The sequence below is a fragment of the Chelonia mydas genome, chromosome 11, assembly GCF_015237465.2.
Source record: "Chelonia mydas isolate rCheMyd1 chromosome 11, rCheMyd1.pri.v2, whole genome shotgun sequence".
NCBI classification, from domain to species: Eukaryota; Metazoa; Chordata; order Testudines; family Cheloniidae; genus Chelonia; species Chelonia mydas.
Window position 1 is genome coordinate 60,403,076 of NC_051251.2, and position 24,038 is coordinate 60,427,113.

The window sequence follows — 24,038 nt, forward strand, 5'->3', positions numbered from 1 at the left end:
ATTCCTCACAAATAGTAAGATTAATTTGCAGCACTTTACAACCCCAGAAGCTTCAACTGGAGCAAAAAATGCTGCATTTCAAAAGCTTTGACAAAATTGATCAAATAAAATTACAGTCTGCTTCCAAAGTCAATTTCAGTGAATATCAGCTCTTTGGTATTACAGCAGAGGTGGGAGAGCTTCAGAAAACTCAAATGGCTCTTGACTAGCCACTTCCTTTAAAAAGAAAAAAGATCTCCAAGCTCACTGTTCTTTCAGAGCCAACACTCAGGTGACTGAACTGGGAATCTACAGAGCTAAAAGTATGAGTTGCTACAGATTGAACTAATGAGCCAAGACTCCCTGCCTGGAGCTGTAACAAACTCTCATCCTCTGGGATTAGGCACAGAATGGGACTGGTAACACACACTAACTAATAGGTTACATTTGTACAGTGCCTAGTGCATTTTGTGGGCACCACCAAAACTAACAACTGTACCAACAATTAATTACTCCTGGGCTGTAAGAGATGCTCAGGTGTCAGGCCCAGAGATGGCAGCCCATCTGTACTCAGAAGTATGAGAGAGACAACAGCAATACAAGCTTCCTCAGTGTCCACTGCTAGCACACCTCATTCCCGACCTGCTCTGCTGGTGAGAGGGTACTTGAGTGTGAAAGAGCAAATGTCAGTTACGATTCTATGAGGCTGTTGTTTGAGATATGGACATCTGTCCTGGAGGGAATGGACAGAGACTACAGAACAGAGGCCATCAACAGTCTTCTGATGGCAAAATCTTGCAGTTGTTACTTACATAGGCTGGATCCAAACTAGTGACAGAAGTAAAAGGATGCACATTTTGTCGTCCCCTCCCCAGTCAGTCCCCTGTGTACTGACAAGATTTAAAGTAAAAATATAACAAACGAATATCTGCCAATAACTGGAAAGCTGATAGAGTCAACCCTTTGTGTTGAGTTGAGATAAAAAGATACACAAAATAAGCGTGTGAACATTTTTTAGTAGATTGGGTCTGTTGAAGCTAGTCAAATGACCAGCTACCATTTAAACTGTGCTAACTCTAAGATAAAATTCAGGTATAGCCATCATCTGTTTTCCGGGAATGCCTTTGAAAAAAGGCTAGCTCTGATGTAAACCCACTTCTGGAATGGTGGCATCCCACAATCATTAAGATGGCTGTAAAAGTGGAGCTTCCATACAAGAGACTGAAGTTAGCACCATAAACAGCACAATGGGGACCCTGCGGCTGGCCTGTAGGTATTAATACAATATAAATGCTATTTTGTTTAACAACAGAAGTGTCAGCCTTCAGGCTTTCTGTGAGAAGATTAAAAATGCTAAGGCTTGAGATCTATCCAACAAGACAGACAATTTGAGACAATGCATACATTCTCCCCTCATATCGATCCATTAATCCAGGCTGAGAGAGATCATTAGGGGCTGATCCTGAAAGATGCAGAGTACTTGAGTTCCTACTGAACTCAATTTGAGAAATAGGTGCTTCCTGGCAAAGAGATGGAAGCAAGCTTGTTAAATTCTGCAAAGCCAGGGATACAAGTGATAGAAGCAAGGAAAACATATTGTGCCTTCTCCAGAACAAAGTATATGTTAGGAAATTGTTAGAAACACCCAGAGATCATCTGCAAAACAGACCAGAAACCCAAGAAGAGGCCAGTTAAACAAAATGTGTGATCCATGTGGTTAAAAGTAATGTTTTATGGTAGTCATTTCAATCATATGCACTCTCTAGAGAAAATACATTATTGATTTCTATGTTTAGTTCATTATGATTCTAATTAATATGCCAAATTCTCTTTATTGCTTACAAAGGGGAAGAATTCACCCTTTGCTTCTGTAAGGCAGCTCCCTACTGTGATTTTCTGTACTTCTATAGAATCCTTTTATGGAGACTTTGGATTTTGGGCTATCATGATAGGATGGAATTATTCTACCTTGATGAGACATTACACACAATCCTCCTCCCATGTTTCATTTCCTCAGTTCTTAACTTCCCCTTTTCCAAATTAACCTGTGGACAGGGCAATACTACTTACTTGCTTCAACACCTATCTTGCTTTGCATTTGTTTTCAGTCCCTACATCACCTTAGAAATAATATTGACAATGGAAAGGCAAGCATGTGTTTTAGCACCTGTTGTATACCCATCAGTTAACTACCATGTTCCCAGTTTGTAAATCAATTTTTAAAATGGTTTAGAAGATCAGTATACTTTCCTAATATAGATTGTGGGCTATATAGGAACATTTTATCCTGAAAGCCCTCTATTCTTTGTGGGTGAACGCGGTCCTCTTTCCATTAGGATTCTGATTTCACTAATAGCTTAATCCGGTCTTTGTCTTGCATCACAGTCCTCACTTGTTCCCCTCCAGGAGGGGAAAAGTTACATTCAGAATGAAACAATAGTGACGCAATGTCATCTTGAGTAATGACTTTCATTTCAGCTATTCTGTTGTCTCTTGCTCTTTCCCCGTTTTGTAGCATGATTTGATTCAAACGTTTTTAACAAGCTTGTGCTTTGTCATCCAACCAATAAGCCTGGATCAACATAGTGTCAATGCCTGCATAGAGAAATGAGCCTTATGCTCTCCAGTGAGAGTTAGCAAATCTTTCCGGGTATGGTGAACAGTCCCCCACTACCCCTCCATTGTCCCAACAGAAACAGTGAGCTTGGAGCCTGACAACAAAGATATTTCACTGATATCTCCAGAGGAGGCTTCAAATTCCATCAGTGAGGCCAAGAGTTTTCTTTAAAATTTGTACGCTGCGATTATTTAAACTCAGAGTCCTGGGAAATAACATGCAAAAATCAGGCTTTGAAGGCTATAAAATCTACAGCCAGATTCTGATGCTCATTACACCAGTTACATTCTGTAGTAACCCTATTAAAGGTCATGGGTTATGCTTGGTTTACACTGGTGTAAATGAAATGGGAAACCAGTCCCCAACTTAGCTTAGATGGGCAGGAGAGTTACCAATGCACCCTGCCATAGCTCATAAAATAGTTGCATTTCACTGAACTTCTCTTTGTTACAAACAAAACCATAGAACCAATGGAGTATTGTTTCTTATAGGAAAATTGCCTTTCAATAGAACTAGATGGATCAGAAGATGTAAATAGATGAACACAGATGTAACAGGAGCTGCCTGTAACCTTATCAGTGCATAATCACTGCATTTGAACAAGAGAAGCTTCTGGGGTTTCTTTTGATTGTTCTTGTTTTAAAAGTATCAAGGGGTAGCCGTATTAGTCTGTATCCACAAAAACAACAAGGAGTCCGGTGGCACCTTAAAGACTAACAGTTTTATTTGGGCATACGCTTTCGTGGCTAAAAACCCACTTCTTCAGATGCACGGAGTGAAATAATTCCCTTCTCTTCATATGTCAGTGCACAATGTCTGCATCTGTAATTTTCACTCCGTGCATCTGAAGAAGTGGGTTTTTTAGCCACGAAAGTGTATGCCCAAATAAAACTGTAAGTCTTTAAGGTGCCACCGGACTCCTTATTGTTCTTGTTTTAAAAGGCTTTTACTGGAGATATTTTTCAGACCGTAGCTGCCATCAGGGGCGAAAGCAAGGAACCGATTTCCTGCTGAGCTTTCTAACGAAGAGATAAAGTATAGATCAGCAGCACCCCAATGTGGCAGTTCCAAGCAATTGCATGATGTCATTTATCTTATTTGTTCTGTGTTTGGGAGAACAGAAAGGATGACAATAGTATAACCACAAAAAGAAAAGGAGGACTTGTCGCACCTTAGAGAAAAGTACTCCTTTTCTTTTTGTGGATACAGACTAACACGGCTGCTACTCTGAAAATAGTATAACCAGACTCTGTAAAGTCTAAGGAGAACCCTATGAAGTCACAGCAATCAGTGAACATTTGTTAGTACCCAAAGAAGTTTGATTACCAATTAGCATGAATACATTTGCATATTGATGTGTGATGTTATTCCAGAGGAAAGTGCGTGGCCCACATGTGAAGCTTTGTTCAGTGGGGTACCACAGAGCCCTTAAATAAAGGAGTATCTGAGGAGAGCAGGACAGAGTGCGACAAAAAGTCTGTTTGCAGGTTGGGCAGTGCTAGGAGCTCCTGGTCTTCAGAATGCCTTTACTTTGTGCTGCCCAGGCTGTGAACTGCCCCAGAGGCAGAAGGACCATAATGAATGGATTCTTTAAAAAACCATCTCCCCTCATTCATCTCTGTTTCTCTTGCTGTCTGAAAAGTTTCACTAGCAAAACTTCCTAGTTTCACTACTCAGCTAAGCCTAGTTCCCATTATAATCAAAATGGGAAACACAGGCTTGTACGTAATGTAGGGCACATGCCTTCTCCCTTACTACATACTGATGAGAAAGGGAACATACAACCTGTATGTTCCTGTGGGAATACTGTCTAGAACCAGCTTTTTTACCTGTCCAATAAAGTGACAAATCACTGACAGTTATTGAGATCCATGTGACAATGAAGAGAATTTTCTGTGAGCAGCTGGACTGCTCAGAAGCAACTTGGCTTACTCTTCATTAGTCATATATAGCTACACTTTTCTACCCCTTTCATGCCATCCCTTCTAAAAATAACTTCCTTCCAGTCTACAGCAGTGTCTCAAATCTCTGCAGCATTCTTACTGTTAATGTACAGGATGGATCTGAGGCATTTTTTGGTAAGTTATGAATGGCTCAGCCATGTCAGCCCTGTCTCGGAGGAAGGTTAGCGGGCGGGGGGAGGAGGGGCTCTAGGAGGAATTTTGCATGCCAACGGCTACGCTCCTTTAGCAGGTGCATCATTCACCCAAAAATGTACTCAGTCAGATCTTCCTCACCCAAGGGATAGGGAAAAGGAGCAGGCCCTGAACACTAAGGAGCATGTGTTTTTTAATTTTCTCTGACCTGCAGGTTGGAAGTGGTGTTTGGTACAGTTCCTGGGGTCCTCTGCCTACCCTTTGCACATGTATAGAGCACAAATAGATCACGTAGTTCTGAACATAATGCATGCAAAGCAAAGCACCCTTGCTTTTATTCTTACATAAGCTGAGGTTCCTCTCTTCTAGGTTTATATGTCACTCCTACAAAAGCAGCACTTGTTTAAGCCTCTCTCTAATGGGAATTGCATAGCAAAGCTCCGCGTAGCCTGTTCAGAAAAAACCTCCAAATTAAGATGGGCTTTTAAGCTGGGATTTTGAAAAGTGCCTAAGTTCGCTGGGCAAAGTCAGAATCATGTGTGCTCCTAAGTCACTCGGGTGCTTTTGAAAATCCAACCCTTAATTTTGCTTTGTTTCATGTCACATTTAAATTTGCCATTTGCAACATTCATCTTAGATCCAGATGAACATGCCATCAGCTTGCTTCTCACTGGAACTTACTACTGTCAGAGACTCCATGTTGAAACCCAGCCTATGCAGTTGTAACTAAAGTTTACCTTTAAATAGTAAACACTAACATTGGTGAGATAAAGCCACACCACAAAACCCACCCACCACGGCAAAAGGATCTTTCAATCCAAAGTGCTGTTGACCAAATAACCGCAGGTGGGCGTTTCCACCCTACTGACACACACTGAATAATTCTAGTGTAAAGATTTTTGTAGTGGTGTTTAGTTTAGTGTCGTACAGTCACTGTGCTTCTGAGTCCAAAACCCACAACGGGTTAGATTTTATGGTCACACACTTTACCTGTGTACATCAGTCATCATCCACTGTCTACACAGAGAGCCAGATAAAGGTGAACTGGGTCCCTAGGCATATCCCTGCATGGGGGCTCCACACAGCCTCCACTCAAGCTGAGGCTGGACTGGTGGCTTGCCCCCTCTCACCACAACAGTGGCAGGCCCCACAGGGTGACAGGTTAGCCTCCCTGGAGCTGCAGCAGCACCAGGGATGCCCTGTCCTTCCAGAGCAACAGCACATGGGGGCAGGCAGCTTCCTCCATGGTTCTGATGGCTACAGCTCTTCCCTCTCCTGGAGGCTGTCTGCAGACTCAGGCAGCGTCCCCGTATCAGGCCACGTTTTAGAGCTTTTCTTCCCAATGATGAGGGGAAGAAGCTTTCCTTTAAGCTTTTTTTTTTTTTAAATAGATTTAGACAACACAACTCTGGGAGGCAGGACCCAAGGCACGTACCTATTGTGCCTTAACCCAGCCCTGTCTATACACTAATTACTTAGTATAGGATAGGATTTTATGGATCACCGTTTTTCTTTCTTAGGGTGCATGACAGGCATCAGTGACTGTGAAATACTCAGAAGGCACTAATCTTACACTTTCAAGAGACTGATTCATCAGATATCTGAGCTAGATAGCATTTACTGAGAAGAAAAGCCACACACGGCCCCCGCCCCACAAACCCAACTCATCCTATCTGTTCTGCAGAAAAGTGCTTGTCCTGCTGCTGAGCTGAGGTGAGCCCTGATTGCTTCCATTACCCTGCAGTGCAGCGTCCCACAGAGTGGGAACAAAAATCGGAGTAATAACAAGAGAGAAATGAGCTGCATTTCAGGCCAAAGGCTCTGCCTCCTTGACTGACTGTCACCTGTTTACACACTCAACGGGGAGGAGAGGAGTGTTGAAAGCCACAACAAAAATTAAAACTAGCACAGAAGTCAGTGCCCCCCTTCCTTTGGGGGGGGGGGGGAACCAAGCGGAGGTTTTGTGCTCTGACCCTGAGGGGGCTGGCGTAGAGGCTCCAGAATATAGGCCAGTTATTGAAGCAGAGAATGAGGAGCAGCAGGAGAAAATATAATACAATTTGCATAGACAGACTTTGGCATCTTCAGACAAAGGATCACAAAATGCTTAACAAGAGTGAGAAGACAGAGCACAGCTGTGGGCAGTTGCCCATTTATGGGCAGAAGCAGAGAACTGGGAGGTGAATATAGAGTCAGGTAAAAAGAACAGAATGCTGAAATGAAAAATGTATAACTCGGTTAAAAGATGAATAAAGGGTGTATGATGGATAACTAGCTGCTTAGGGTAGTAACATAGCTAGAACAGGAATGATGCAATTTAACTGAGCGAAGAAGATCAGAAGCAAAATCCTCACAGTGAGTTCGATTAGGCTGTGCTACCACCATCTGAAATTAGACAGGAGAAAGTAATACACTGTAGAAAACAATCTTGTATTGGCCGAGGGCTGGCGAGGTCATTTCCCAGCTAAACTGCGTGTGTTGTGTTCTATTATTTAGAAGCAGCAAAGTCACAAGTAAGGATTTTCCCAGATTATTTATAACCGGGGCGAATGGAAAGATGCAGTAACAGGGAAGGGGCACATGGGGTTTAAATCTCAGTGGTATGGTAGGGTTTATGGTAAGATTTAAAGACAGGATGTGACTTAGTAGCTCAGAGGAAGGGGAAAAGCCCCAAAGAGACGAGTCAGAGCCACTGAAAGAGGATCTGTTTGGTGTGTGGAGGAGCACCAGGGGAAGCCAAGATGGGAGAGGTGGACTGGAACAAGCTGTCAGAGGAATAGCTGGATAGACGACTGGAACTGAAGAATTTTAAAAGATTAAAATGACAGGGGAAGAGAAGTGAGCTGCTGGGCCCAATGTAGGTTGGAAAAAGGAAACACGTGTGAGAGACCAAAAATAGCTACAGATATAGGAAGTGTGCTGTGGAAACAGATTGTTTGCACCAGCTGTCAGCTGGAACCGGCGTTAGTTTTTCTCAGTAAAAATATCCCCATGAGGTGGGAAAGTATTAGCCCCATTTTACAGAGGAAGAAAACAAAGGCAGGAAGGTTAGAGGCAATGAAGGATTCTGTATGGGGTTGGATTAGAATATAGGAGCTCCTTGCTTTCAATCCTGTGCTTCATTACCTAGACCAGGCTGCCTCTCACATTAGCAAGTTATACCACTTGTGATCAGAGGCTGCACTAGCTTACCATCACAGGAGCTGGCTCAGCTGCAATGAGCCTGTATCCCTCTAAAAGTTGCCTGACAATGGTGCTGGGAGAAAAAGCACTTTTTGAGAAAGGGGCAAGTAAATTAATGGCTAAAACAAGTATTCAGCCAATACAAAATGTGGTGAATTTTGGCTTTGCAAAGCATGTGCAAGCCAGTCCTGTTATTTATAAAGTTATTTGATATTTGGTAACATTAGAAGCCCATCCCAAGTGAACCCAGGTCAATCTCTGGAATATCTGCACAGTGTCTGAATGGGTCATCCAAGTATGTCCATGGGTAGATCACACTAATGCCATTCAGATCATCTTTGTAAATTCAGAAATGCTAACAGGCTCCAATACAGCTGAAATGAACCAAATCCCCTAGATTCTTAAGTTGTTTTCCCATCTTCCACCAGCTCTAATAATAAAAATATACATGTATAAATAATCATTTGGATGTGGATGTAGACCTTTTGATCCCAAAGGATCCTAAAGCATTCCCTAGACCACAGCTGTGCAGCTGCCTTTGGGACAAAGAACAGCAGCCCAGAGCACAGCAACACAAAAGCAGAGTGACAAAACGTTGGCTGTGGACACTGCATCACTCCCTCTACTTTTACAGAGAGGCCATGAGGTCTTTAGTGTCCATGCAGGCCAAACAGGACCTCGGGTTTGAAGGTCTCATTTGAATGAGCGCCTAGAAAGATAGAGGGCTGAGCTGAACCACCTGGGATTTGACTTTGTGTTTCCATTGAATTCCAGGTGCTTCGATTCCAATGCATGGACCAGTAAGCCATTCCCTTACTGTATCCACTAACAACTTTAAAACAAAGACAGCAACAAGTTGTTTAAGAGAAACTGATGGTGGAGAGTGGCTTGTGAGAAAGTAATTTGACATAAATTTGTTTTGGTTCTTTATCTATGTCAGAACTGGTTTGCTAGCCACTGGTTATTTGCAAGACACATACTAGATAGGTGATGGTGGTGCATGCAGGGGATGGATTAAGCGGGAAGTAGCCACTCGTGAAAGTGAATATCGAAGATGGCCTATATTCTATGAGGTAAACTAATGACACAGATACTATCGATGCTGGGAAGATGAAAGTAAGACTGAGCTAGGGGAAAATAAAACCAAAAAGAGACACCCCCCCACACACAGACGCATGTCATACAAAACCCCTGCTGACATAGCGATAATGTTGCTATGGGTTATTTTAAATAAAAGAGCCCTTTTATTTATTGTATAATTCCACTCGTTGCCCACAAAACCACTTCCTTTTCTACGAAAGGGGCAACAGTGTGAATTCTCCCTCAGTTTTGAAAACTTAAGACAGACGGCTGGGGCTGGTGTCTGTGTCAGACAAGTATGAAGTCAGGAGTTTTAACGTTCTGTCTCCTCTGCTTTCAGTTGGAATCCCTCTATGGTAAGTGGCGTTTGGGGTTTTGCTTCTTACAATAATCATCCATAAGGCATTTAAGACACACAATGACCAGATGTGTAAATGGGGAATGACTGTCAGGATGGGGTTGGGGGGATGGGGGAACAGAAACAATTAAGAAAAATAGTTGCCAAGAGGAAAGAGGTCAGCCTCAACCTTACCACCACCAAAGAGGTTGATCTGAGCTGAATTTGTGCCAGCACAGAACATTTGCGTGGTCTTTGAGACCCACAAAAATATGCACTTTGCAAGCGGACAAGTGAAGAACGTAAACAGCCAGTTACCTTTCAGATATAGCTAGTGTAGCTGTCTTCCCTTATGGAGCATAATCTATTAGAAATGTAAAAGTGCACCAGGTGCCTGTATAAGGAGATCCATACTGAGCTATTGATTTCAAGGAGGAGTCATGCTTACGTGGGGAATTCTTTTAACTTGGAAAACATATATGGGCTGGAGAAGTGGTTTAGGTCATTTATATTGCAGGATGGAAATGCAGAGTGATTTATAAGGAGCCCTGGGTGATGCCATCGAGCTGACCAGGACCATAACACTGACGAGGCAGTTTATGGGATTCAGCACCCTGTCGCAGCATCGCGTGCAAAGTATGCCACAACTCGCTTCCTTTTAACTTCTCTGAAACCCACTTTCCATTACATACTAGTCCAGTGCAGAAATTCAGTCAATATTTGATTAAAAGAAGAAATCTCATTAACCTACATACTGTTGTAGGATTTAGTGTGATTTGCCCTAAGTAACAGTACTCTGAAGTTTGGGATTTGGTGGGTATTATTACTAAGCCCCATTTAAATTTGTTCCTTTGAAGGTCATGCCTAGGGCCATTGGAAATAGATGGTACTGAAATTCCAGTGATATAAAGTAGGTTTAAAGTCTCTGTGGAATTTTAGTACTTACAGGGTTTTATGCAGAAATTAAGCTTTTATTTAAGTAAAAAAAGCTTCAGAACGTTAGCTAATGTAGTGCCGGCATCCTAGGCCATCAAACTGGCAGATCGAAAGAATGGATGAAGTCCTGGCCTTATGGAATGCAATGGCAAAACTCCGATTGACTTCAGTGGAGTGAGGATTTCAATATCTCCAGTAGTGTGTGAGCTGGCCCTTGTCTCAATGAGGAGTTAACTTGAAAAAGCTATTAATGAAAACCAATCATCAATACTAACCACTTCCATTTTAGCAGAAACATCCAGCTAACATGCTTTATCCAGCGTAGCTGGACTCATTGGAAAGGACATTTCATATGAAAAGAAGGAGACTGCAAATGAATGTTCTCTCAGACACTGGCATTTTTTTGACGCTCAAGCTGGGAATCAGGGGGAAAGGAGGAGCAAAGGGAGAGAAAAGAGGGTGATTTCAAAAGCTCCTCTGAGGGAAAAAATGAAATCTCACAGGAAATGTTTTTCTACATTGCTTTCAACATATAACACGGTAATTATTGACTATTATTATTAAAAAGGACAAGACCGGGTGAAATAAGGGGCTGTTTGGTTTAGAGTATCTCAACAAGGATGCAAAGAATTTATGGAATATGTTACCCCATAAAATACTATTTCCAAGCATTTTAGCAGAATTTCAGTAGGAAAAAACATAGCAGCATTTTAACAAAAATGCATGCAAATTTGCAGGCCCTAGCCCTGCTCTATGGATATATTTCCGATCAGAAACTGTGCCATGTAAATTAAAATTTATTTTGGTCTTTGCGACTTTGTGGCATAATCTTGATAAAGAAATCACTATGAGAATGTGCAGCCTCAGGTTCCAGTCCCTACCCAGACTCCTATTGACTTCATTTAAATGGAATTGGATCTGCATAAGGCATGCAGGAATAGGCACTAAATGGAGAAAACGAAAACATCAGGCCTTCAATCTGACGTGAGTTTTTTGTATTCATTTAGTTTACCTTGGAAGGGCTTAATATTGGTCCCTTTTGAATTCTCCCTCAGACAAATTTCCCTTGCACATTTCTCTACAAAATCTCTAAGAGATTCCATATTCGTAAACTGCCTGTCTAAAGGTCATGGTAACGTTGCCATAGGGCTGCAGACCAGACAGCGGTGGGGTTCTGGCTGTGGAAAGTTGTCTATTCTATATTTTTCTTGTAGCCATTTAAAAAAGTTAACATTTGCCAACTGTTATCATGGGTTACAACAGAAACCTCCTATTGTCAGTGTAGGGAGAAACCATACTCATCTCAGATACCAGGGTGGAGGTACTGAATGGCAAATGCTGACATTTTAATAGGGATCACCATAATACTTATATTTATCCTATAGCATAGACAGGCAAGTAGTATATCTGTGGCCAACACCTTTTTTCCTGTAGGATAGCTCTGCTCTTTGAGTCTGGGCCCTGATTCTACAAAGACTTGTGCATACACTTAGCTTCAGACATGTGAGTGGCTTAACTGAGTTCAGAGTGCATCGGCTTAGAGTGGCTGGAAGGGTCAGTGCTTCAGTGACTTAAAACTGTAGTTATTTTCTTTATGCTACTGGAAGAAAAAAAATAATCCAAGCTCATCTTCAGCCTCAAACACATGCAGCTGAGATTGCGTTGGTGACTTTCACAAGTACGTTACAAGTAAAGCTCTGTTCTGAGAGTTAAACCGCAGAACAAAAATGCCCTCACCCCCGCCAAAGGTCCAAGACTATTCCCACCCAGCCATCCCACCCTCAACTCCAAGTTTCAAAATGAGGGTTAAACTTTATTTTATTTTTTTAAGTCTGTTATGGCCAGATGCGATTTTACCTGGGCTGTTTGCAAATGGCATTGAGTCACGGACCAGTCTGAAAGCCAGTAGCAGCTGGTAGTCAGCTGGCAAATAAAACACCTATTGGTCACTGGCCATCCAACCCCACTGGTGCAGAAATCCATGAGCCCCCACCAAAGTGCCCACTGACTCTACTGAAGATGCTCAGGAAGATGCTCTAACTCAGGAAGCATGTTGGCCGGACTGAGTTAGAAACAGAATTTAAATCTCTTATGGAAGCCAACATAGCTTGTGCACGCATGTGCGCACACACATGCTTGTACCCATCAGTCCCACATTGCAACCAGAAATATAAGTGGCCAGAGTCTCCTTTTCCTTAAACCAGGAGAACCTCCACTTAAGTCCAGAGTTACACCTGCTTGTGAGATTTTAACCCCTGCCACAGTCTTCTTATTGCTATTGCATTATGTCAGCCTGATTTTAATGAAAAAAATACAACCTTAAAGATGGCACCATTCCAAATGCTTTAATACAGAATAGAAAGAGGGCATAAAAAACAGTGCTTATACATCCCACCCTTCACAACATCTACGTGTATGTTAGGGAGCGACATCACAAACGTATCTAGCTAGTTACTGTCCAGGATTGATGGGGTCCCAGAAGTAACATCCAGTCTTGGAAGCAGGAAAAGTTATCCGTGTGGACACAAAAATCTCCTTGTCTGCCTCACTCCACAATGACTGATGATAATGAAAAAGCTCATGATGTTGTACTGGCCTGTCAGAAGTGTTACCCATTCCAGGTGATTGGGGGAACAGGATTTTGCAAAGCTGTATCACCTGTTAAAGCTGCACATTTGGGACAGTGAAGACAGCAGAAGCAACCACTAGCTACCGGCAAGAACTTTAAAGGTTCAGAGGTTTGCACAGTTTGGAATTCATTTCCACCCAATACTACCTAGTAGTTAGAAAACAGTATTCACTACAATTTCTATATTAATCATCTCGCACATTTCAGAGACATTTTTGCAATACTTCATGACAGTCTCCATTTTGGCAAGGAAAAACACAGCTTTCAGTGGCAAAGCTAACTCGGGCTCATGAAGTATGCTTGTGAAACTGGTGATCTTTCGTTATTCTCTTATACATCATTAAAACCTCATTCACAAGAGTTGCTCTCTTTATGCTGCGATCATCACAGAATCATTAAGGTAAGGTTGGAAAGGACCTTGAGAGGTCATCTACTCTATGCTGAGTCAGGACCATGTATACCTAGACCATCCCTGGCAGGAATCTGTCTAACCTGTTCTTAAAACCATTCACTCAATGAGAGGGACTCCCTAACCTCCCTTGGTAACCTATTCCAATACCTAACTATCCTTATAAATAGAAAGATTTTCCTAATATCTAACCTAACTCTTCCTTGCTGCAGATTTAGCTTGTATCTGGTCTACAGAGCATAGGACAAGGAGCAGCATCCTCCCCCTTGTCATCTTTTCTCAAAACTAAACATGCTCAGTTTTTTAGTCTTTCCTCATAGGTCAGGTTTTCTAAACATTTTATCATTGTTTTTGCCCTTTTCTGGACTCTCTCAAATTTGTCCATGTTTCTTAGTGTGTGGCAACCAAAACTGGACACACTATTCCAGCTGAAGGCTCAGCAGTGCAGAACCATTACTTCTCATGTCTTAGAACACTCCTTTTAAGACACCCCAGTATATTGGCCATCTTTGCAACTGCATCACAATGTTGACTCATTCAATTTACTCAATTTACAGTTGACTCACTCAAACCCCAGACACTTTTTTGCCGTACTACTGCCTGGCCGCATTTTCACCTGTTACTCCACTGATTATTGCATCATATTTACCAAAATGTTTACTCAGTGAAGTGATCTTATTAGTCCTCAGTCTTCTTGAAGGTGGGTGGTTACAATTCTGGGCCCAGGAAGATACAAACCATCCTTCAGTTGGCCACAGTCTCACATGAATGGTACGCTTAATGACCCTCCTCCACCATTTCTATTGCTGGTCAGCAGCAAGGATGACACCTATGCACCTCAGCATAAAAGACAGATCACCACCACTTGAACAAAAAGAATAACTCCATTAGCTTGGAGCAAAATTAGCTTGCTATCCTCGATGTGGACCAGCCACTGGGGGAGTTCCCACACTAAGGCAGTGTGCTACATAGGTTTTTAGGATGAAAGTCACTGCTGTATAAAGCTTGTGGCCCACTTAAGCGTACATAATTGCATAGTCCCATTGACTTCAGTGGAGCTATTTGTGGAGCGAGATGCGATTCAGCGTTAGAAAGTGTAGCGAATTTGGCCCTATTTAACCAAATCAATTGAACCACAAATCTAAAGAGCCCCAGACTATTATTAAATACTCCTCAAAAATATTAGATCAGATTTAAAATACGAGGCAAACACTGTAAGCTTTACACCTGATACATTTTCAACTTTTTTCTTCCCTCCACTGATTTGTCCATGTGGTGCCTAATTTTAAAACTAACTATCACACTACAGCCCCTACAATTAGACAGTCTTTACAAAATCGTTACTTAAAATAATTAACAGTAGCACAGCAACTTTCCACCCCCATCAAGCAGCAAGAATTATTTTAATGTTCATTCTTTCTCTTGCTGCTGGCACTTTCTGTATTTGTTACTTTATTGTACAACAAGTTTTGGTCTGTAGTTCGTCCACTGGAGCAGACATCTATACTCCAGCTGGGAGTTTTACCTATCTGTCCTATCACCACACCAGTGGGAATGGGACACCAATATCTTGACTGTCAGCATACTTGGCAATAGCCCTGGAAGTGGTACAGACTATTAGAACTATCAAGGGCAACAGACTGCATAGTGGACCAGAGGCCGTGTGGTAACAGAGGAAGAGTATGACCCAGTCATACAGGGGTGACAACAATATTTTGTTTCTGTAGCACCTGCCAACTGAACACCCCAGAGGATTTTACAAATATTCAACAACATAAAAGTGTCTTTGGGCACCTGCGAGGGATGTACATATTACTAAATGTTATGAGGACACTGAGGAATGGAGGGACTTGCCCAAGGTCACTCAGCATGTCTGTGGAAGAACTGGATATAGAACTCAGATCTCCCTACTCCCTGTACATTCACTAGACTGTACGTTCTTGCTCTCTCTCTTCAGGATGCATTAAGGTCTAATGGAGAGTAAGGTAGGGAGAAGCTTGCAGCCATTTGCTTCTTCAAGTTCTGCCTCACCCCCCTCCCCACACTTAATACTTTTTACTACTGGGAACGGAGTTAGTTGTCAAAATACAACAATTTTAAAAATAATGTATAATAGACATGACCAAAAAAACTAACGTTTTCAAGGATTTTTTAATCTAACAAACAACTGGTATTTCGGATGTCTTTGCTAATAAGGAGGTTTAAGAATACTTGGTGCAGGAGTGCTGAATTGCTTATGGCACTTCTCTGGTATGTGAACAAGACTTCAAAGAAGTAAAAAGCATGAATATGAAAGACCGCTCGAGTCTAGAAACAGAGCATACTTGGCCAGACCCTGCAAAGATTGAAGTGTGTAATTATCTACACCTGAGTGTCTGTAGAATCAGGACAAGATTGCAAGCTCTTTGTATTTGTATTTTACAATAGCTTTGAACAGCACCAAGCACAACAGGGGCTAAGTCTGGCTGGGGCCTCTAGACAATACTGGAATATCAAAACAACAACATATTGGCTCATTAAAATTCTTAATTAACTATTTTCACTCTATTTCCCTAGCATAGCAAAATAAAGTTGTTTGAAGTGAGTCTTTCAATCCAAGTGACTTTTGAAAGCCTTACTGAAAATATCGTCTGATGTGGAGAGTCAGACTTTTCTATCTGGCTGGCTGACATCCTTCTGATCTTAGGAGCCCTGATAAGAGAAATATAAGGCCTTGACTATCATCTGAGTTAATGATCCAATAACTTCTGATTTTGAATCCTGTCTAACACACATTCCCTCTGTAGCTTTAGGCAAATTACTTAACTTTCACTTTCAGTTTCTACTTGCAAAATACAGATAATACTTACTTTGTATGGGTGTTGTGAGAATTAATGAATGCTACATAAGTGATTGATGTTAATGCTGGATCAATTAATGCTCTTTAGCTTCTGATGTTAATGTTTTGCAATGATTTTATTGCATTGTAGGATTTTATTTTTTAGCACTAGATAATGATGTCACCATCTTAGCATCACATTATGATCCTTTAGTGATTTTAAACAGCAAATTACATTTTATTTTTCAGGAACTGATCACCGCTGTTTGTCACGTCAACTATGCAAAAATATAGGTAAGAGCCATTTTTAAAACATCTAATATTTCCATAAATTGTCTTAAGAGGGCTGTAAATATTTTTTGTACCACAATATGGTGGTTCTTGAAATGGAAACATGTCCTTCTTTACAAGGGACATTGCAATTCATTCATCTTCCCAAAGACTCCTACAAAAGCCAAACCGGGAGGTACCAGGAGATCCTCAGTCAGGTGTTTTAATGGACTTCTCAAAAAAAATTTGAGTAATTTTTGCTGCATATGAGGTGATGGCTTCTCTTTTCAGGGATTTTTGTGAGCACCTGCGGCCAGAGTGGATGTGGATTTTGGTTGGTGCGAGTGGGCATGGGGTGACAAGCTTCAAATGATAGGAGATATAACCATGTCAATTATTAGGGTCAAACTTAATAGCAATTGCATAGAGAAAGGATGGTTTTGTGAATAAGCCACTGAACCGGGACATAGGAGATTTGTATTCAATTCTACCGCTTTGCAACCTTGGGTAAATCTTTGTGACCCACTTACCCATCTGTAATGCTGGGTTCAGTGGGGGTCTCTAGGCACTACCATAATAACTAGTATGCAGTATCTAAACACTAACAGTGACCTACACCAGCTTACCCTGGGTCAGTGCACATGTGTTCCGCAGCATCTTCACAAGCTATTTTACCCCTTGTTTCAACATCTGAATATTAAATGTGCCCCGCAGCAAGACAGAAGAGAATTCAAGGGTGTCCATAAGTGATATAGGATATATTTATCTCTCTTTCCTGCTGTCAGGAGAATGCTCATTGTGGGTTACTCCCCAAAAACACAGTGCTAGAGACCCATGCTTCAGTAGATTTAAGTGCTACAGCTATGTTTATCTGGTTTGATAATTACTTGGAGATTATTATTTTCTCTGCAGAACAACCTACTGTCTCTGATCCCCAGGTGATGGTTGAATTTCACAAGGGGATCTTCAAATTCAGCTTCAGCAACCCTAAAAACGTTACTGAATTCAGCATGACACTGCTGAAAGGGCATGAGAGGGAGGAAATCTGTGCAATCCACATGAACGATGGGAAGGCAATACCTGAATCTAAGGGCACCTACTGTGAGCCAGTGCACTCGGGGAACAGCACGTCCTTCATTCTCAAAAATTTGGAAAGCAAGCACACGGGCATTTATCTCTGCTGCCTAGAAATCCTTTTACCTGCTCCCTACATAGAATGTAGGGTAAATGAAACCTATTTGTATATCCATGGTAAGTTCACAGCCCCTCTTTCCTTACTCTAGCTTTAGAGATATATAAATGAGAGTCAAGTATCAGGGGGTAGCCATGTTAGTCTGTATCCACAAAAACAAGGAGGCCGGTGGCACCTTAAAGACTAACAGATTTATTTGGGCATAAGCTTTCGGGGGTAAAAAACCACTTCTTCAGATGCATGGAGTGAAAATTACAGATGCAGACATAAATATACTGACACATGAAGAGAAGGGAGTTACCTCACAAATGGAGAACCAGTGCTGACAGGGCCAATTCAATCAGGGTGGATGTAGTCCACTCCCAATAATTGATAAGGAGGTGTCAATTCCAGGAGAGGCAAAGCTGCTTTTGTAATGAGCTAGCCTCTCCCGAGAGTTTCTCTAAGATACTAAACACAAACCTTGAATAAATTCTAGATTAGCACAAAAATCCATTCTGAGATTTATCTGCATGTGTCGCAGGCAAAGTCTTTGTTATCAGTATCTGTACCAGAAGTAATACATAAATCTAACTTATGGCCTGCTCTAGAGAGGTGCTGAGCACTCACATCTCCCATTGGAGCTAATGGGAATATGCTGCTTACCTCTTTGAATCAGGACCTAGGTCTGTTAAGTAACTTGGGACAGTCTATCAAAATCTAAAGGACATTTTGCTGTCTACCTGAAAGGGGCTATGACCGCACTCCCCAGGGGTACCGAACGAACATCAATCATCTTCTGAGTTGCCATTCATTGTGTCTGTGATATCTCATCCTGGCTGGTTTGCAAGTTTATAATCTATCTGTCCAAGCCCTTGCCTTTGTTCTCTGTTAGGATGGATAATAAAACCATCCTCCCAGTTTTCCCTCTCTTCTCCTTCTGTACCTTCCATCCCGCAGCATCTGGGGAATACCAGGGTAACCATGAAACTCAATGGCCCATGTTATGTCAGACCTGATGATCTAGTGTTCCTTCTGACCTTAAAAATATATTAATCTATGATCCAAATCCTGTCACTTCTCTTGCGTAACGTTTCCAAAAGCTACCCCTTCCTTGGTGTCTGGGCAGCTAGATTTCCCAGCCATGGCTTAGTCATCTCATGCCTTGACTACTTCACTCTCCTCGGGTCTCTAATTTTGCCTCCCTCCATTTCATCCAAAATGTTGCTTCCAAATTCCTTTCTCTCACCAGTCCTTTGGACCACTGACTCCCCATTTGCGCTACTCATTAAATTAATATGCAGTCTGGTTTGGGCCTTTTAGGCCCACCCATGATGCAGCCCTGGTCTCCTTTCAGATTGTCCTTTGCCCCCTCCACTCTGTCACCAATACTAGCCTCGATGCCTCTTTCACTTCTTCCTCACACAAACTCTGGACCATTGCTGCGTTCTGCCTAATGCTCAGTGTGTCTTCCTTGAGTCCATTCACATCATTTAGAGCCTCTCAAAACACTAACTTCTGCCATTTCCCCCACTACTTAAAATGCATGGGGTTGTGAACCTGGAAAAAAAAAATTTTAAAAGCCAACTGGGTCACTATCTTACCGAAGCTGGAAAATGATTCTCCCTCCCCACCCCAACCCAACCCCGGCACACACTTCTTTCAGACCACTCTAAGCACTGATCTCACCTACACAAAGTGTGTGTGTGGGGGCGGGGAGAGAACTTATATTGCTAATCCTCAGTGATTTTTTTGTTTTTTTTTTAATATGGTCAAGACTCAGAAGCCTGCTTTGTATCAGAAATGATGTCATGGATGCTTATTGGGATCACTGCATTTTCCGTGGTTTCCTGTATCTGCTGCATAGTAGCCTGTTGCTTAAGAAAGAAGGTAAGCAATTTCCATATATAGTCCTAGGTCCAAAGTGGATACATCGAGGGCCTCATTTCGTGAGATTTAGGGTATGTCTTCACTAGCAACTTTAAAGCTCTTCCGCGGCAGCGCTTTAATGTGGCTGTGTAGTCACGGCACCAATGCTAGGAGAGCTCTCCCAGGGCTATTAAAAGAAAACAAAAACCAAAACAAACAAACAAAAACCCAACCACCTCCATGAGGGGAGTGCACTGTCTACACTGCCACTTTACAGTGCTGCAACTTTCTCACTCAGGGGTCAGTTACAGACACACGCACAGCATGTGCTAAGTGTGTTTCAATGACGTGGAATTCAGTCATCAGGGACAGCAGCTCAGATTTAATTTTTCCAAGTCAGACTAGCCTATTGATTAAAGGCCTGGAGCCATAGGAAGAAGGAGCAACTCTGCACAGGTCAGCAAAAATACCTTGAAGAAAATAATCAAGTGAATTGCTTCCAAAGAGGGGAAACAAATTACTGGAGAATTCCAGCTCTGTTCCAGAGCAAAAACTTCTTAAAAACAAAAGGACAGAACAGCCACAGAAGAGAGTTTTGTTGAACAGAGTCTGCTTTCCTCTTCCAATTTGTGAAGTTTGGAGGCGAACACCAGCTGCCTCTGACTTTATTATCCATTGAAAGCAGAGAGAGATTAAATCACCCTATTAAAAGGACAAAGGCAAGAGAGAGTGAATGAGGGTGAGAGACTATCAACTAAATTCAGGGCATTTTCTTTGCAGACAACGCAATGTGAATCCAACTCCCATGAGTTCAACAGTGAATATATGCCCATGGCAGCAGTGAATGCAGCTAGAAAACCAGCATTCTAAGGTTGTACTATGTCTTTTTACTGAATCATTCTTACGTTGTTAGCAACAGGCTCTCTGTGGGGAAGGGTTGGCCTGATCTGCCTCCAACTGACTTTAGGAGGGCTGTGTTATAATTTATCTGGGTACATAGTGCCATCCAACAGGAATGGCAAACTAAAAGCAAAATCCCCAAAGAACTTACAGATCAGAACAACAGACCAGTCCCCAGAAATGTTAGTGCTTCAGAATAGGGCAATGTAATAACTTCAAGAATGAGGAACTGATGTGAAGCTTCAATTGATTCAGACTCTTGTGATACCACATCGTTCCCAAAATGACTCTGGGAAAGTGCATCTAGTTCAGCTCTAAGTACATCTGCTTATCACACTTTGGATCATTATAATAAAGGCCAGACTCTGGCTGTTGGCTCAGGTGTGGGAGGCTGTCAGGAGCTTTCGCCTGACTTGGGCCCTTATACAGAAAATCAGCCACAAGTTAGAAGGGGAGCACAGCTAGAAGCTGGAGTGATTCAGGCTTGTTTACAACAAATTCTTAATTTCTGTTACAGGTATGAACTTGCAAGTAGGTCACCTGTGGCACAGGAAGTTCCCTGGCACCTTCAGCCTCCTTCACGTGAAATGTCAGTTTCACAGCCAAAGAGATTTTCCCAGACTGAACTCACACGATACCGATCTGCTCAACAATGAGATGTTAGCTCTAGAGCTATTTCCAGTCGTGTTTTGCTCTAGATATTCTGTGTTAATTTGGGCATGGCCAAATCTATTGACTGCACATCCAGTGTGACAACATAAAAAAAAACAAACCCCCACACCGCACGCTGTAGTTGAAAGATATAGAATGTTTCCTTGCCAAGGATATTGTTGCAGTGCTTCATAGAGCGATTATATTATACCTTCTGCAGAAGGTTTCTTCTGTGATACCTCCCACTGGAAAAAACAAAAAACAAAAAACTAACTACCTCCACAGCCAACTCCAGCAGCGTGGCCAGCACAGCAGCCATTTTACTGCGCATATTACTGCTTTGTTATGGACAGTTTAGCAGGATTGGTCTTCAAACTTCTTAACAGCACCACACTAGGATACTTTAGTGTACACACACACACACACACACACACACACACACACAGAGTCTCTGTCCCTTGGATTGGGACTCCAGACAATAGAGAAACAATGGAAGGAGAGTGTAATGTACTTTCTAGTGTCATCTAGAATCTCAGTTATTGTGCATCTTTTTTTTTAAGTTTTTTGGATTCTCACTACATCTTCACAACCCACACTGTAGGGATCATCTTTTCTATGTAGAGCTAGGGAAATTACAGAGTTTTTTCCTAGAAGAACAAAATTCTTCCAGTATACATATTGTATATTAAAATCCCAAGACTGCGGCTCTTGATTACATAAGTAAGAGCTGCAGGTTCAGTCTCTACATGAGAAAGCAAGGCAGCGCCTCTTTATCCCATCCCTTTATTTATCTATATTACAGCACATACATGTTAAGGTACAAAAGACCAGAATATTCAAGAGTCCTTCATCACCTAGAATGAGAGGAAGATGAAGTTTCAGTCTTAACTTGGCACTATCTTGCTTTTGTGGCTTTGCATCAGACCTTTATTATTTCCCCACAGGGGTCGGAGGTTACCGGTACTTCACATTCCTAGAGCAGTTCAAAGCCTGGATCACCTTCAGAGTCTGTCGATACTATGCCTTAAATGGCTCACAGGGAATCAAACCTGAATATCCTGCCAGGCAGTGCACAGCACATTACTGCTCAGTTACTCTAAAATTAGAGCATCATATTAAAACCAGTGTCTCTAATTCATATATGGAATATATGGAGCAGAAATACTGGTAAGAAATACTTCCATTCTCTAACAGACAGAAAACCAGGTGGCTTCTGCGATCAGGGACAGTTAACCTTAGAAAGTAGGGCAGTTAGCATCTCAGAAGGGCTTCTCCACAACAACAGACCCCGAATGAGGTGGTTTTGCAGACAAGGGCTGAAAGTCCCCAGCTGAGCTGACCTACTTTCAGACCAGTATATGGAGGGAAAGAGAAGCAACAAATAATGAATTAATAATAAAATAGCAAACCAGAACATCTGTGGCTAGAGCACTACACCCAGAACTCGGGTCTGGGTGCTAGGGCTGGCTCTGCTACTGGCCTGCCAGGTGACCTAAGGACTTCCCCTTTCTGTACAAAGCAGATAATGATACTGCCTTCCCTGGTAAACCACTTGAAGATCTACTGATGAAAGATGCTAAACAACAATCCCAGGTTCTTACATACCTGTGCGATGTGCTGACTATGAGAGCCCTGTATAATACCTGTGAGAGTCCAAAGGAACGTATTACTAGACTGAGAAGGAATCTCATGAAACAGCAAGTTCCCAAAGGAAAGGTACAGAGACCGGAGGTTGTATATTATCAGAAAACACCTAAGAGACAAGATGCGGGTCTGCCCCAAGTGGCTCAGGTGAAAAAAAAAAAATAGTCGAGTTCTAGAAATGTCACATTTTCACACCCTGTTACAGAGATGAGCCTCTCTTGATGAGCTTAGCAAAGTTTTAGACTAGACCATTTCTTGGTTTTGTATGAGATCTCTCTGCTCTTAATAAATCTGGTTTTTATTACACCACGTGGCTCTTAGACTGTTTGGGAAACTTCACGCACACCATCCTGAGGAAAGAAACCGCTTAACACGTAAGAGGAGGTAGAAAAGGGAAGACGGTGTTTGCAGTTTATCCCTGCGATGAACTGGGAGATGTGCTTTATTTATGGGTGACAGGTGTAATAGGCCAGGGCCTGGCGCAGCTGCTGCTGACCTGCTGCAGGACACCTGGGCCGTGGTGTCCTTGCCTACACCTGTCTCTTGCCCTCCCCGAGGCCCCCACCCACCACTGCCTGTTGAGTCCCTACTCAGTCCTCTCCACTCCACCCCCATGACGGGTTCCACCCGGGGTGTCACCTGGAACCGTAGTACCACTGAGCCCCCTGACCCATGGGCCTGGGCTCCCTCTCACACAGTGCTGCTGTGACAAGCTGCCAAGCCTTCCAGCCTGCACTTTCACCAGCATTCACACAGCTAGGGACACACCCAGCTGCAGTTACACGCAGGCTCTCTAACCATCAGCTTCCCAGCCTTGGACCCCTGCCCTGGTCAAATCTGGCCAGTATATGGGTTTAAACACCCGGTCCGCCTCTACCGCAATGTGAAGAGAGCAATGCACACTTGTGGTAAGCAAGAAGAGATTTTCCGCAAGCACTCCAGTCAAAGCTCACTGGTTTGGATTAAAACATAAAATAAATTAACTACAAAAGATAGATTTTAAGTGATTATAAGGGATAGCAAACACATCTAAGAGGATTACCTAGCAAACAAACAAAAACGCAATCTAAGCTTAGTGTACTAGATTGGATATGAATAGCAGATTCTCACCCTATCTAACTGATGGTACAGGCAGATTTGTAGATTCTTAAGGCACAAGCTACACTTGCTTTGCAGCTTGGAATCCTCAGGTGTTTCATACACAGGCTAGAAATCCCTTTAGCCTGGATCCAACCCTTCCCCCAGTTCAGTCTTTGGTCCTCAGGTGTTTCCAGGAGTCTTCTTATGTTGGGAGTGAAGAACCCTGATGTCACTCCCTGCCTTATACAGCGTTAGCATATGGCAGGAACTCTTTGTTTCAAAGCTTGGTTCCCAGACTACTTTGTGGAAAAATACTGACATCACAAGATGGAGTCCAGCATCATGTGGCCTGTTCACATGTCCTTGTAG

General features: G+C 42.4%; 1 protein-coding gene and 1 long non-coding RNA gene across 3 annotated transcripts in view; one reads left to right on the forward strand and one right to left on the reverse strand.

Moving 5' to 3' along the window:
* Window positions 1–24,038, reverse strand: part of LOC122462365 — a 101,126-nt gene that overhangs the window by 73,269 nt on the left and 3,819 nt on the right. The gene's annotated exons all lie outside the window — the stretch shown is intronic.
* Window positions 9,039–22,895, forward strand: LOC102947342 (inducible T cell costimulator). Its single transcript, XM_007071842.4, has 6 exons — window positions 9,039–9,311; window positions 16,334–16,378; window positions 17,267–17,605; window positions 19,303–19,415; window positions 20,175–20,265; window positions 20,812–22,895. Exons 1-5 carry the CDS (start codon window positions 9,254–9,256, stop codon window positions 20,262–20,264), a joined length of 645 nt encoding a protein of 214 aa, XP_007071904.1. The 5' UTR covers window positions 9,039–9,253; the 3' UTR covers window position 20,265; window positions 20,812–22,895.